Source organism: Dendropsophus ebraccatus, chromosome 11, assembly GCF_027789765.1.
Source record: "Dendropsophus ebraccatus isolate aDenEbr1 chromosome 11, aDenEbr1.pat, whole genome shotgun sequence".
NCBI lineage: Eukaryota > Metazoa > Chordata > Amphibia > Anura > Hylidae > Dendropsophus > Dendropsophus ebraccatus.
This window is the reverse complement of record NC_091464.1, coordinates 23,090,204-23,105,383: the sequence shown is the minus strand read 5'-3', so window position 1 is coordinate 23,105,383 and position 15,180 is coordinate 23,090,204. Positions and strand designations below refer to the sequence as shown.

Sequence of the window (15,180 nt, the reverse complement as noted above, 5' to 3'; positions counted from 1 at the left end):
AGGTAATGTATGCTCCGGCCAGTGGGTGGTTAACAGGGCGGTCTCCTTACATACTGACATCCCACTGCAAGTATGTGTGTTTAAAATGAACGACAAGAAATCCGCAGCAAATATTGCTGCAAATTCATAGCGTAAAATCGGCTGCAGATCCGTTATGTGTGAAGCTACCCTTAAAGGTTAAATAAAGAAGGGATATGAGGGGATATAATACTTCTAGATATTAATCAATAAACATCTCTCTTTTACGTTGGATTTGTTGTTTCACAACATATTCTGTTAAAATACGAAAAATCACTACATCAACTCTGTACATTTGAACGAGGCCATACTAACACCCTGGGAATTATAACAAAGATTACACTGTTTGTCTTTTTTTTTCTCTCCATTCGGCGCAATATTGGAGAAAAAGCAAGCATCTTAATGTCTCCAGTGTGCGTGGATCTCAACAAATCTATTTGTTGTAGTTGCAGAGCAAATCCCTCTAACCTCCGACCTTCTCTCAACGCCTACACAAGATTTTGGCGTAACCGTACAAATGGCTTTAAACAGTATTAGAACAAACCCGCGTCTGATTGCCCTCCCTTGAGTTGTTAGGATCCTCGATCAAATACAAAGCCACAAAAAAACACTATATTTCTAAAGGAAGCAAATCCAATTCCTATTGCCTCCCCCATCTAATTCATTCCCCAGGCCAGATCTCCATTGAGCGTCCTTTTTTTTTATCTTGTTCACTCTCTACAGGTCACGGCTGATTACTTCATGGGTAAAGTGGATGTGATTCATAATTACATTTCTGACCTCTCCGCATCAACTCAGCTACTTCTAAATCCTCTTCAATCACCTTTGAGCTACAGCTTGAGATGCAGATAGGTCACAGGGCTGCTAATCCCATCCATTGTTCCTTGTTCTCAACAAGCTATTACTTATCCCCCTCGGCCCACAGGCCCATAATTTTCTTTAGTTATAAAACTACAGACAGCTGTTCATTATATGGCATCTCAACCTAAAGCACAAGCCCCGCTCTTATGTGAAGTTAATCCTTTGCTACCTGGACACCTTTAAAGGGGTTGGCCACCTTATAGTAAAATAGATCAGTGTACAGTTTTAGTAGGTGTACTGTCTGTACATACTGACAGCAGCTCCTGTGTACCTCAGAGTTAAAATCAGACCCCCTCCTCTAGGCTGTGCTGCCCTGCTCCGTTTTGTTTCTGTCCACAAAATGGCCGACATGGAGGAGCATGTGACTGTTTCCACCACTGAGCCTGTATATGTCTATGGAGGACAAAGGGGGTGGGGCATCGTCACATGCTCCTCCATGTCGGCCATTTTATGGACAGAAACAAAACAGAGCGTGGCAGCGCAGCCTGGAGGAGGGGAGTCTGATATTAGCTCTATGAGGTACACAGGGAGCTGCTGTCAGTATATGCAGAGAATACACTTACTAATACTGTACACCGACCTATTTCACTATATAGTGGCCAATCCCTTTAACTAGATGTCTGCCATGAGATGTACCATGCATTCTAGTATTTTACGCACGCACCGTAGATGGTGAAGATTTTCATCATTGTCACCAAATCTTGCGGATCTGCCGCTGCAGATCTAGGCAATGTTGGCTGTTGTTTGACACAACTTTATTTTAATTGGAATGTGGGTACATTCGGGTATGCCCGCACTCCAATTTGCCATAGGCCACAATGTAAAGTATGGTCGGGAGCGTGTATAACCTACTGCTGGTGTTCTATACAGTAAATGCAATAATACAGTCAACAAACAGTGACCGTTGTTGCAACTTGCAACGGCCGTTGTTTATTGTAAAAATACAGTGTGTGAACGTGGCGTTATAATGCAAAAAAAAAAAGTTTAAAAAAAAAAAATGATTTAAAGGGGTACTCCAGTCAATTTTAGTTTTCTTTCTGGAGTCAGAAAGTTATACAGAATTGTAATGTACTGACACGGTGCTCTCTGCTTCCACCTTTGTCCGTGACAGGGTGTACAAAGCAGGAAATGTTTTCTACGTTGTTTTAGTACTGCTCTGGACAGTTCCTGACATGGACAGAGGTGGCAGCAGAGAGCACTGTGTCAGACTGGAAAGAATACACCACTTCCTGCAGGACATACAGAAGATAAGTACTGGAAAAATTAATACTTAAGATTAAAAATCTGTATATATTTCTTATGAAAATAAAAAGTAATTTGTTAAAATTAAGGGTTTTTTTCTGCATAAAGTATCACTGACATTGCTGGTACCGGAACATACTGCAGATTTTCTGAGTGCAAACCACTGCTAAAAATGTGCAGTTTACCCGACCCATGCTCTAACACTATGGGGTATTCTGGTTTCGGCACATAAATGCTATTCATTGTATTGTGTTCTCATATAAAATACTTCATCGATCCCCCCTGGTTTCCGAGGTCTTTTTCAGAAGTGATTCAATAGGAGCTTTCAGTTACTAATCTGTCATGGTCACGTGACGGACACACAGGTGCACGGCTCCTTATAAGACAAGTGTACTGTAACTCTAGCTGCCGCAGCACCTGCGTATCCGTCACATGACCAGGAGACATCGGCAGACCCCTCTGGCAATGCACATATTCCAATAACATCCAGCCTTCTCCCTATGGCACAGCTGATCCTTGCACCTCTCAATATGAGAGGGATGACTATCGGCTATTCTACAGAAATTAGATTAAAAAAATGAGATGCCAAAGCAAAACATCAATAAAACACATACACGTAATGTAATAAATAATGCAGGCATTGACGGCATACACTGCATAATATGCAAAGCAATACCGCTAGCTTCCCATGTAGCTTTGGACAATGTAATTTAGGGAAGAAACCATTGAGAAAGGCAGTTACTGCCAAACAGTGAACTTAAAAGAAATGGCATTGGCATAAGGAGTACGTACCATCATACGTCCCACTCTCAAGCAGCACCCCGCTATCTTCCAAGGCTTTGAACTGATCCACAGTGATAAAATTATAATCCACACCAGGGACCTCTCCATCTCTTGGCGACCGAGTCGTACCTTTAGTTAAGAAAGGAAAAAAAAAAGAAAAAAAAGTTAGCAGACAGATTAAGTTAACAGCGAGCTATCTGGATTATTCAACAACAAGTTAAGATGTTAAAAAAAAAAAAAAAAAAAACTTCATTTGAAGAACTGTGTCCCCGGGGACCATGAAAATGAGGGGCCAAGATGAAAATCCAAATAGGAAAAAAGCAAAAGTTCAAGAAATTCTCATTTGAGAGAGCTCTCTTCTGTGAAACTAGGGCAATGAATTATGTAGTAAGAGAGAATGCAACGCGCAGACAAGTTTTTGTGAAGTCTTGGAGGCACGGCAAAGTCTGAAGGGGAACGGAATTTATTTTCTAGGTTACTATACTAACAGTGTACCCATGGCATTAGGTGAGCAGGGGACTTGTTGTACAACCCCCAGTATCCATACTTAAAGTCTTCAAGTACACAAGGAGAAGGCTCTCCTAAACTTAAAGGTGAAATCCGGCGGATTATAAAATGCCGCAGCCAAGAGGGGGGAAATTGATTAGAAGTAGGAACTTACCTCTCCCTGTGCCCACAGTGAGGAGCAAGACCGGCCGTGGGACCCCTGCCGGGCTCTGGGATATCCGGTGCTGACATCGCTTAGTCAGTCAGTGATTGAACCCCCCCCCCCCCCGGTAACAAATCAGGGGGGACACCTTCCGGCGGTGGTCCCGCAGCCGCTCCCCCCACTCACCGTGAGCAAAGGGAGTGGTAAGTTAGCACTTTCAATTTCCCCCCTGCCGGATTTAATATTTCGCCAGACTTCTCGTTATGCCAAAATAAAGCAGCGCCACAAGATTCCTGAACACCGCCGGGCTCAAGTTTCTCTCGGGTTCTGGTGCTGTCTGGAAGAGCCCTGAGCCAGTCAGTGACTGCAGCTGTGTCCGGCCCCAATCATCGACTGCCTGGGCTGCCTTTCCTCAGCCAGGTCATAACGTTGCAGGAGATCCATGCGGCCAGTGGGGCGCCAGGAACGGTGATGCAGTGCAGTGCTGAATGGGGACCGGGTCGTGACTTGGCAGCCCTGCTCAGTCAGTCAGCAGCCGAGACAGGACCCCGATTTGGCCGCTGACCGACTTAGCGAGACTGACATGACCCAGAACAAAGTGAAGGTTCTGGAGCGGCCATCTCAGTCTCCTGATCTCAATATCATTGAGCCACTCTGGGGACATCTCAAGCACGCAGTTCATGCAAGAAAGGCCAGGAATTTACAGGAACTGGAGGCTTTTTGCCAAGAAGAATGGGCAAAAAGCCTTATCCACAACTGCCACAAAGACTCCAAGCTGTCATTAATGTTAGAAGGGCAATACACAGTATTAAGAACTGGGGTATGTAAACTTTTGTTCAGGGTCATTTGAATGTTTTTGGCATTTTTGCAGTCCATATTTTTTCCATCAGTTTTATGTATAAATTAAAAAAAAAAAAAAAAAAGAAAGATGGAAAAAGCAGATGTATTTGTGTGCATCTGTTTTTTCATCGACTTCCTTTATAAAAAAATAAAACAAAATATGGAACAAAAAAAAAAGAATCAAGACGCAGCCTTTTTTTAGCATACACAAAAAAGTGATTGTGTCTACACAAAAAAATGGATGCATTGTGATTTTTTTTTTTTTAAAGTAAATGGAAAAATGGATCAAAACGGATAAACCTAAATACATTCATTTTTCTAGCTTTTTTTTTTTTTGCATAAAACAGATGTGTAAAAAAAAAAAAAGAAGCAGACTGCAGTGTGAACGCAGCCTAATTAGTCAAAAAAAGCTACCAAGAACAGGTTTAACCTACTAAAAAAAAAAAAAAAAAAATTTCAGATGCTGATACGACATGAAAGAGATTAGCAGACGGTGCGGATATATCCTTTGTCTACACCTGTGTAAATAAAATGTGACCCCCATACACAATTACAAGTCATTGCACAGCGATGTAGTCAGATAGTAAACACCTTCTCAGGGCTAGTATCCGGCTAACCGAGAATGGCTACGGCCATGATAATGTGAGACAAATCTCCGGCACTGACCCTTTAGTGCAAACTGTGGTTTCAGTGTAATTGGTCTCCCCTGGATTCACTGTGCACAATAATGGTCACACTTGTTTACACAGGAATAAAAGGATTTTATGAGGGTTTATATGGGCTTCTAATAAGCCAAGACAGACAGCAGACGTGATGGCCAGAGACTTGTTTCCACTCTATATTGGATCCCCTGCTCTACGGTGAGTGGTCTTTTAAATGATGTTGGTTTTTGTAAAGGTCAGACAGCCCAACGTCTCCGCTACATACCAGATTGTAGGATTTTCAAAATTTTTTTACGGAAATTATTAAATAGTGATGACAAATAGCGTTGAGTGAGCATGCTCGCTCAAGCATCGGGATGCTGAGGTAAAGGTGGCCATACTCCTTCAATTATATCTCCCACCTACTACAGTAACCTAATTTTTATATATTTCATCCCTTGAAGGGATGTGTAAAGAAATATATACGGTATATACAAATATAGATATACAAAAATTGGAATAAAAAATAAATAAATAGGTTAACCAGGCATCTTCCATTTTGCAGAGCAGGGCATAAATGGTTAAATGCTTGAGTCTCCCATTGATTACAATGGGGGTTTGTTACTACAGTCGAGATACAGCCGGACTTAGGGTTTTGTCATGTGACGCCAGTGCCTGGTGGGCACACAGGTGTGATGGCACGCCTGCTTTTAAGCTATAAGGACGGTTGTACCCTTTTCCCCTGTGGTCGGCGTCCTGTCAGGTTGCTACTGGGTCCCTTGGGATAGTGTAGTCACGGATGATGTAGTCACAGGTGGTCAGAGCGGTGTAATGACCCTCCCGGATAGTAGGATCCGCCAGCCACAGAAAGGGGAGATGTCCCAAGGTTGCAGTGTATATGCTGTGCAGGGTGTAGTCAATAATCACAGACTCTGTGGATAACGTTGACTTGATTTACTATTGGCAAATGTGCAACAGGTAATATAGATGAGTTGGGATATGCACTTGACAGAGTTCCAATAAATACTGAGACATAGAACCGCCAGATCTGCGTGATAAGTGCTGAGTAGGATGCAGTAGAGTTGGTAGAGTTGTACTGAGGTAGCGTAGTAGAGAGGAGGGTGCAGTGAGAGTCTCAACCCAAATAGTAATGGGCTCTGCCGGGATGTTGAATTATATAGAATACTTTTAGAAGAAGAAGACGACAACCTGTGCCTGTGTATTGACCTTTCTCCAGTCATCACACCACCTTATGCCCACTAGCTTTGGCTGAACCGTACTAATGGGTGACACAGGCTCCAGACCTTGTTACCTGGGATGAGTAGGGTGCTGAGGGTTTCCTGGCTGACACTTGCACTGCGAGATAGAGTTCCTAGACTTTTGCAGTAACTTTGCTCCACCGGATCAGTACCTAGCTCTTTGGCTCTTTGGTGGATACTGTCCTACACTGTTGTTTCTCCTAGTTCACGGCATGGGTTTAAATGATCTGTTGGCTAAGGCTCTCCTGAGGGGTTTAACACTGCATCATGCCAGGTATAGACACTGAAAAAGAAGTTTGGAAGAGAGCACTGTCCTGCTTCCTACCCATGCGGAGCACTGACTAAAACTAATCCTCTTCCTTAGGGGGCGACCTGGCAGAGGGCCAGGGCCCAGGTAGAACCTCCGCGACCTTTCTCCACAGATTCTCGACTAATACTCCTCCTTCACCCAAGGGACTAACTTTCTAACCAGTGTGTAAGGTGCGCTGTGGTTGGGTGAAAAGAGTGCAACAGAAGAGCAGAAAGGGAAGAGGTGATAGGACAGAAGAAAGTAAAGATCCTACTGGTTCGCAGATTCTGGCACACACAAATACAATAACCCTTTGAGACACTTCAGCTGTGCAACTTCCACACTTCAATACATAACATAGCAACATCTAGTGATCATCCCTTTAATACTATTTTGGCTGCAATAAGACCACAAAAAGTACAGACTTTTGCGAAGGGTGTGAACAACTGTAACATTGGATACATACTTGTATAAAATTTGTCTGTGTCTTCTTTCTGCTCTAAAATTGCTTCATTTCATCTGTGGAAAGTATCAGCTAGGTGGGGCTTCCTAACTGTTAGTGCCTCTCCCCAGCCAGCTTCAGCTATTGTGAATGGTGTTTTATCAATAAAATTATGTCCCTTTATACTTTACTCGAGATACTGTAGAATGGAAGAGGTTCTTAACCAAAAAATAAATAAATAAATAAAAAACTCTTCTAATTTCACAGTACTTATCAGCTGCTGTATGCCCTGCAAGAAGTGGTGTATTCTTTCCAGTCTGGAGAGCAGGAAAGGTTTTCTATGGGGATTTGCTACTGCCAGAGGTGGGAGCTGAGAGCACTGTGTCTGACTGGAGAGAAAACATCACTTACTGCAGGACATACAGCAGCTGATAAGTTCAAACATTCTTAAATATATTTCACAAATAAAACAATATATATTTTTAATACTACATTCCCTTTAAAGTAGAATATAGTTACACAGTTTATATGGCTTAAAATGGTATTTATTTAGACACTCCTCTGATGAGGTCACATTGCCAAGGCCAGGGTTGAGAATTAGATTATTTTTTTATTTTTCCCCATAAGATTTCTTTTCCAAAATCACTGACAGTCCACATTTATTTTCCACCGACAAATTAAAAAAAAACATGAATAATAAAGACTATGAATAATTTACATCTATGGATCAACATACAGATGTGACCTGTTATCAGCATTTACAGGAAGCTGTAGAATCAGGATATTCAAAATCACACTGACCTGTCCAAGTAACGTTACATTACATAAATTTACAGGCCGCCATGAATAGTGGGGGATCCCTAGTTACAAAGAAAAGGGCTAAAAAAAATTATATACATCATATATATAATATATATATATATATATATATATATATATATATATATATATATATATATATATATTTTCCCCCACAATAAAATATATTATATATATATATATATATATATATATATATATAAATCTTATGATATATATATCATAAGATTTACAGTACTGCAAATGAATATATATATATATATACTCAGAGGTTACTTATGTTTCAGTGCTGTTGCCTGTTGTGTGTATGGTTATAGTTATATTCCATGACTTGCTTTTATTTTCATTGGCCTTTAAACATTAATGGAAATGACTGCTATAATCTGTCCCCTTCTGAGCAATCGCAGTGATAACCGCTCAGTTACAGTGCGCAGGCACTCTTGCTCGTCATTGATCCGCATTGATTGTGCATGTCTAGAAGTATCATGGTGATTGGTAGTAACAGTGTAAGTAAATGTCACTTGTAGCATATACAATACATAGAAGCACCTGCCTTGAGTGCGGCACTCCTGAGAGTTGCCACTAGGCAGCAATGTCACGCCACACTGGTAAAACACAAAACTAGTTCTGATGGAACGTCCACCGGATACTACCGACTAAAGGAGTCAAACTATAAATATCTGAGGAAGTCATTTGCTGCCCCCGACCTATCAATATAATAAGCAAAAATATGAACAAGACTCAATGATAGAGAAGAAGGCAATGCAGCTTTGTTCCATCATTGCAGCATCATAGGTCCAAAAATACGGCCTAAAAAAATCAAACAAAACACACGGGCGGATATCGTTTTAAGGAGAAAATACGGCCAAAAAAATAGTGTCCTGTGAACATACCCTAAAGCATACTAACAGTTAGGACCCCTTCACACGTCTATGAAATTTACCCAGATTTCTTATCAGACCCATGGGGTTCTATTGGGTACGGATACCCTTCAGGATTTCTCCTGAAAGGTGTGCATGCCGGAAGACAGCTCAAAAAATTTTTTTACCACGTCCAGCACGGATGTCCCATAGAACCCTATGGGGGCATTCAGAATGCCAGACAGCTCCGGGTGAACATACGGAATCTGTCGGGAATTCTGGATGCTTTGCATGGCAGCCTGGGCCAGCGCCAACGGGTGTTGACGCTGGCTGTTTAACTGTATGTGCTCCTAATCAGTAGCTCATACAGTTAAATGCTGCACTGTGACTGACCGGGCAGGGGAGACATTGGCTCTGGCAATCAATCTTGTGACCAGAAGCAGCCTTATATCTCCAGCCACAAGAGGCCATTACCCCCAGCATTGTGGCACACGAGTGATGTCACTTGCGCACAAGCAGGGCCAGAAGAGGAAAGGAAAAGCCATGCGGGAGCAGCAGGTGAGTATGACCCCTCCCCCCCCCCACCTCCGTTTTTAATACCAGGAAACACTATTGGTTTCCTGAAGTCTTATGAAAGGCTTCCTGATCAGTGTTTCTTAACCATAAAAACAGCCACGGACACGAGAAGGGAGGCCTAATGAAGCCGTCAGGTGAATTTACATTGGACTACAACTTTATCAAGACACAATTCCCATAGACATGATATAAAGAGAAGATAGTAAATTAGACAGTAAAATTACAATACACACATCCTTATGTCAACAAAAAAGACAAACCAAAAGTTAACGGAAAAAATTAAACCCGTCTGTCTGGTTTAGAAGCGCTGTCATTCAGGGGAATGATCCCTACAGGACATAAATCTCACTACTCCACTACAGCCGGGAAAGGAACGGCCATTTTTCACACTGGCTAAAAGTGAATATATTAACAGTACAAGATTTATGCTGCCAGCGTGATAAGATGAAATCCGAAGGGATGGGGAGAAATGTTATAATTGATGAAATTTGCCTTGGGGATCAATAGAGAGAGGCCGTGAATCTAAACCATAAAATAATCACATTACAAGTGGCTAAGGCTGCAAAATAGACAGAGTTGTTCGTAAACTGTGTTCAAAGCTTAGACGCGCTGCAAGGACTAAAATAAATCCAGAGATTGGAAATTTAGTTGTCAAAAAAAAAAACTTATAAATGTGGTTAGAAACACAAGAGAGATCTTTGATGAAAAAATATGAAAAATGCACTAGAATTGCATGCAACAAGCTTATGTACTGCTATTGTGACAGCTAGAGTCAATATAACATATCAAATCTAATACAGGGTTTATTTCCACCATAGTTGCAGTACCACATTCAACCTGTAGGAAGTGGGGCGCTGTTTTCCAACAAATGTATGGGTGACATGCATAGTGTGGACTAACAGCAAACCCTTCTATATCTATAGTCATGTAGTGGCAGTGCTGGCAATTAAATATACAAGTTTGTATATCACATCATTAATATGACGAATGGCAGGGGTCACTTATCCAGAAAGTCTGACCTAATACTTGTTCCATGTCTCCTCCTTATAACAGTGCATGTGTTCTTATGAAACAGACAGTGAGCCATGCAAGTGAGCACGGTGGGGAATACAGACAGATAGGAATAGTAGTGGATGCAGACTGCTGTGAGGAGTAGTGGAGGGAGCAGGGCAGGGATGCAGACTGCTAGGAGGAGTAATGGGAGCGAGCAGGGTGGGGATTCTGACTGCTAGGAGAAGTGATGGGAGGAAGCAGGGCAGGGATGCAGACTGCTAGGAGGAGTAATGGGAGCGAGCAGGGTGGGGATTCTGACTGCTAGGAGGAGGAGTGGAGGGAGCAGGGTGGGGATGCAGACTGCTAGGAGGAGTAATGGGAGCGAGCAGGGTGGGGATTCTGACTGCTAGGAGGAGGAGTGGAGGGAGCAGGGTGGGGATGCAGACTGCTAGGAGGAGTAATGGGAGCGAGCAGGGTGGGGATTCTGACTGCTAGGAGGAGTAATGGGAGCAGGGTGGGGATGCAGACTGCTAGGAGGAGTAATGGGAGCGAGCAGGGTGGGGATTCTGACTGCTAGGAGGAGTAATGGGAGCAGGGTGGGGATGCAGACTGCTAGGAGGAGTAATGGGAGCGAGCAGGGTGGGGATTCTGACTGCTAGGAGGAGGAGGAGTGGAGGGAGCAGGGTGGGGATGCAGACTGCTAGGAGGAGTAATGGGAGCGAGCAGGGGGGATTCTGACTACTAGAAGTAATGGGAGCGAGCAGGGTGGGGATTCTGACTGCTAGGAGAAGTAATGGGAGGGAGCAGGGCAGGGATGCAGACTGCTAGAAGGAGGAGTGGAGGGAGCAGGGTGGGGATGCAGACTGCTAGGAGGAGGAGTGGAGGGAGCAGGGAAGGGATGCAGACTGCTAGGAGGAGTAATGGGAGGGAGCAGGGTGGGGATTCTGACTGCTAGGAGGAGTAGTGGGAGGGAGCAGGGCAGGGATGGAGACTGCTGTGGGGAGTAGTGGAGGGAGCAGGGTGGGGATGCAGACTGCTAGGAGGAGGAGTGGAGGAAGAGCAGGGTGGGGATTCTGATTGCTAGGAGGAGTAGTGGGAGGGAGCAGGGTGGGGATGCAGGCTGCTAGGAGGAGGAGTAACGGGAGAGAGCAGGGTGGGGATTCTGACTGCTAGGAGAAGTAACGGGAGGGAGCAGGGCAGGGATGCAGACTGTTAGGAGGAGTAGTGGAGGGAGCAGGGCAGGGATGCGGACTGCTAGGAGTAGTGGAGGGAGCAGGGCAGGGATGCGGACTGCTAGGAGGAGTGGAGGGAGCAGGGCAGGGATACGGACTGCTAGGAGTAGTGGAGGGAGCAGGGCAGGGATGCGGACTGCTAGCAAGAGTAATGGAAGGGAGCAGGGTGGGGATGCAGACAGCTAGAAAGAGTAGTTGGAAGGAGCAGAGAAGGGGTACAGACTGCTAGGAAGAGTAATGGGAAGGAGCTGGGCAGGGATGCGGACTACTAGGAAGAGTAATGGGACGGAGCAGGGTGAGGATGTAGACAGCTAGGAGGAGGAGTTGGAGGGAGCAGGGAAAGATACTGACTGCTAGGAGGAGTAATGTGTAGGAGCAGGGCAAGGATGCAGACTGCTAGGAGGAGTAGTGGGTGGGAGCAGGGCAAGGATGCAGACTGCTAGGAGGAGGAGTAGTGGGTGGTAGCAGGGCAAGGATGCAGGCTGCTAGGAGGAGTAATGTGTAGGGGCAGGGCAAGGATGCAGGCTGCTAGGAGGAGTAATGTGTAGGGGCAGGGCAAGGATGCAGACTGCTAGGAGGAGTAATGTGTAGGGGCAGGGCAAGGATGCAGACTGCTAGGAGGAGGAGTAGTGGGTGGTAGCAGGGCAAGGATGCAGGCTGCTAGGAGGAGTAATGTGTAGGGGCAGGGCAAGGATGCAGGCTGCTAGGAGGAGTAATGTGTAGGGGCAGGGCAAGGATGCAGACTGCTAGGAGGAGTAGTGGGTGGGAGCAGGGCAAGGATGCAGGCTGCTAGGAGGAGTAATGTGTAGGGGCAGGGCAAGGATGCAGACTGCTAGGAGGAGTAGTGGGTGGGAGCAGGGCAAGGATGCAGACTGCTAGGAGAAGTAATGTGTAGGGGCAGGGCAAGGATGCAGACTGCTAGGAGAAGTAATGTGTAGGGGCAGGGCAAGGATGCAGACTGCTAGGAGGAGGAGTGTGTAGGGGCAGGGCAAGGATGCAGACTGCTAGGAGGAGTAGTGGGTGGGAGCAGGGCAAGGATGCAGGCTGCTAGGAGGAGTAATGTGTAGGGGCAGGGCAAGGATGCAGACTGCTAGGAGGAGTAGTGGGTGGGAGCAGGGCAAGGATGCAGACTGCTAGGAGAAGTAATGTGTAGGGGCAGGGCAAGGATGCAGACTGCTAGGAGAAGTAATGTGTAGGGGCAGGGCAAGGATGCAGACTAAAAAAATTAAAGCAACCTCTTTTGTAGTTCTCTTATGATTTCCTAATGTTCTGGAAACTACTACAAGCAAATGGTAAGTCTATCCTATCCAGTATCAAAGGACACAATCCAACAACACCACTCTTTCTTCTTGGGATGTTTTTGTATTTCTGACAATGTCCCAATGTCAATTTCTTGAATGACTTCTGAAGATTGTTATTTTTACTACCGCTCCAACCTGTTCACGTAAGCGGCCAGACGACTGAAGGAAACGATGACAAGCAGGCTGCTGTCTGCCGCTCCCTCTCACGGTAAAACCACAGACTGGGATTCCCAGCAATCATTTGCAGGACTGGTCCACCTCGTATTTACCCTGCAATCTTTTATCTTATTATAAGAAACTCATTTTTTTTGTTGTTGTTTCGTTCCCCTAAATGAAACCTGTTTAATATCAGTCTCTTTGACCTTGCTGGGAATGGTTTCAGGTCATTGCGCACTTATGGCAGAGGCTGAATTTTATGAGCTACACTGTGTGATCCACATAAAGAGAAGCAAAGCCATTACACTAATGGAAATGAGTCGTTCAAAAACATCCTGAAATGTGTCACTGTTTGAAGAATCTGATCATGTACTAACTCTATGGGAGAAAATCAGCTTAAGCACTGTTGAAAGGGAACATTAGAGGTAATCAGGAAATGTCATTCACACTTGTACTGATTTCTAGATTATGTTATGAAGTATGGGCTTCATATCAGTTTCTTTTACTTCGGATAAAATTTAAAGGTGCAATGCAGATTGTATGTACATGCAATCATGTAGGCCGGAAATGTAAATTATAACGAGGGGAAGGTGTGCTGGTGAAACAAGGAGAACTGCAGTAGGTTCAAGGGTTAAAAAAAAAAAAATACTGTAATTCCGAAGGTCCTTGTTTCTGGCTGAATTATTAATTAATCAGTAATGCAAATGTCTGTTTTTCATGTGGGGTTGATGCTATAATGAGCGGCGCACACAGTACTGATTGCCGCGTACATGCTTCCCGCTAATGAGGGTTCTTTTATTATCAAAGAAGAAAAAGAAGCCTGTGACAGGGCAAGGATGAAACAGTCTGTCCCTGAGCTACTGAGAAAAAAAAAAAACTAAATTTGCGTATAAGAGCGTTGTCCTACCAGCAAATAATATATTTAGTGTAAAGATCAAGAAAAATTAACTGTTTTGCCATTAAAGGCATTAAAATGGCGCCACCTGTTGTTTAAAGTGTATATTTATGTGCATGTCCACCTGCTGGGCTGAGAACTGGTGGACACACATGTTCTGTATACTCCTTCCTATTCTCTGCCTAGATCTTCTCTTTAGTGAACTGCAGCCTGTGCAAATTGCTTTTTAGTCTGCAGAAGCTCAGTGATATAGAGCAAAGCTTTAAAAAAAAAAAAAAAGACTGCTTCTGAAGACTGAGTTATGAGGATGGAACTAAAAATGGCATTTCATATGTGTGTGCTGACTCCATGGTACAATCATTATCCAACTTTCTGCAAGGAACTAACTGAGGACTAGTGGGGATTTATCAATAGTCTCTTGTACGTTTTAGCATAAAAAAAAAATAGCGGATTTGTAAGCAATCAATAATTTCTTTAAAAATCTATGTTTTGCTCTAAAATTGAGAGCATTGAGATAAATGATAAATTCTCTCATATTTTATATGTATGGCTGCCAGAAGAGGGAAAGTAAGGGCGGGTTCACACTACGGAATTCTCGCGGACAATGTCCGGGGAATTCCGTCAGCTGTCCGCCCGCACATCTGGGCGCCTTTCCGCCGGCCCCATAGACACCATTCTATGGGCCGGCGTATTCCGCTATACGCTGAAAGAAGTGTCATGTCACTTTTTTTAGCGGATCGCGGAATATGCGGCCCATAGAATGGTGTCTATGGAGCCGGCGGAAAAGCGCGTGCCCGTGAGGGCGGACAGCTGACGGAATTCCGCGGACATTGTCTGCGAGAATTCCGTAGGGTGAACCCGCCCTAACAGTGGGACTTACTGTGGAGCTTGTCTGCTGCCCCCAGAGGTGAAGAGACTGACTAGGGCACTATAGATAAAGCTGCTAGAGGGGGAAGGAGACTGACTGGCATGTTAAGATAAGAAAATATAAGTGCATCAATGTATCCGCTCAGAACCTAGCAATACAGCTATAAACAAAAATATATGATTAGCTGGGACTCTTTTCTTTTTTTGGCCAATGGACATGGTCAACATTTTCTACAAAGGCAAAAGGCATCCCAAACTGCTTACATGGCTACATAACTATATAACCAGTGAGACTATCCATAACTGTATTATAGTTGTCTGAGGCTGCAATTACCTAGATATGCTTTTTATTGTCGCTCTGAAGTGTCACAAAGATGTGGTCAGAGCTGCTCAGTTCACTTCAGAGCTGCCACAAAAGTAATTTTTTAGGTGATTGCAGTCTTGGACAACTACAATA

At 44.1% G+C, this 15,180-nt stretch overlaps 1 protein-coding gene across 2 annotated transcripts in view; it reads right to left on the bottom strand.

The window, feature by feature from the left end:
• Positions 1-15,180, bottom strand: part of MAGI3 (membrane associated guanylate kinase, WW and PDZ domain containing 3) — a 256,352-nt gene that overhangs the window by 108,226 nt on the left and 132,946 nt on the right. For both annotated transcript variants that reach the window (XM_069944683.1, XM_069944684.1), the window contains exon 3: positions 2,914-3,033. In XM_069944683.1, coding sequence (XP_069800784.1) covers positions 2,914-3,033 — 120 coding nt within the window. The remainder of the gene's footprint in view (positions 1-2,913; positions 3,034-15,180) is intronic.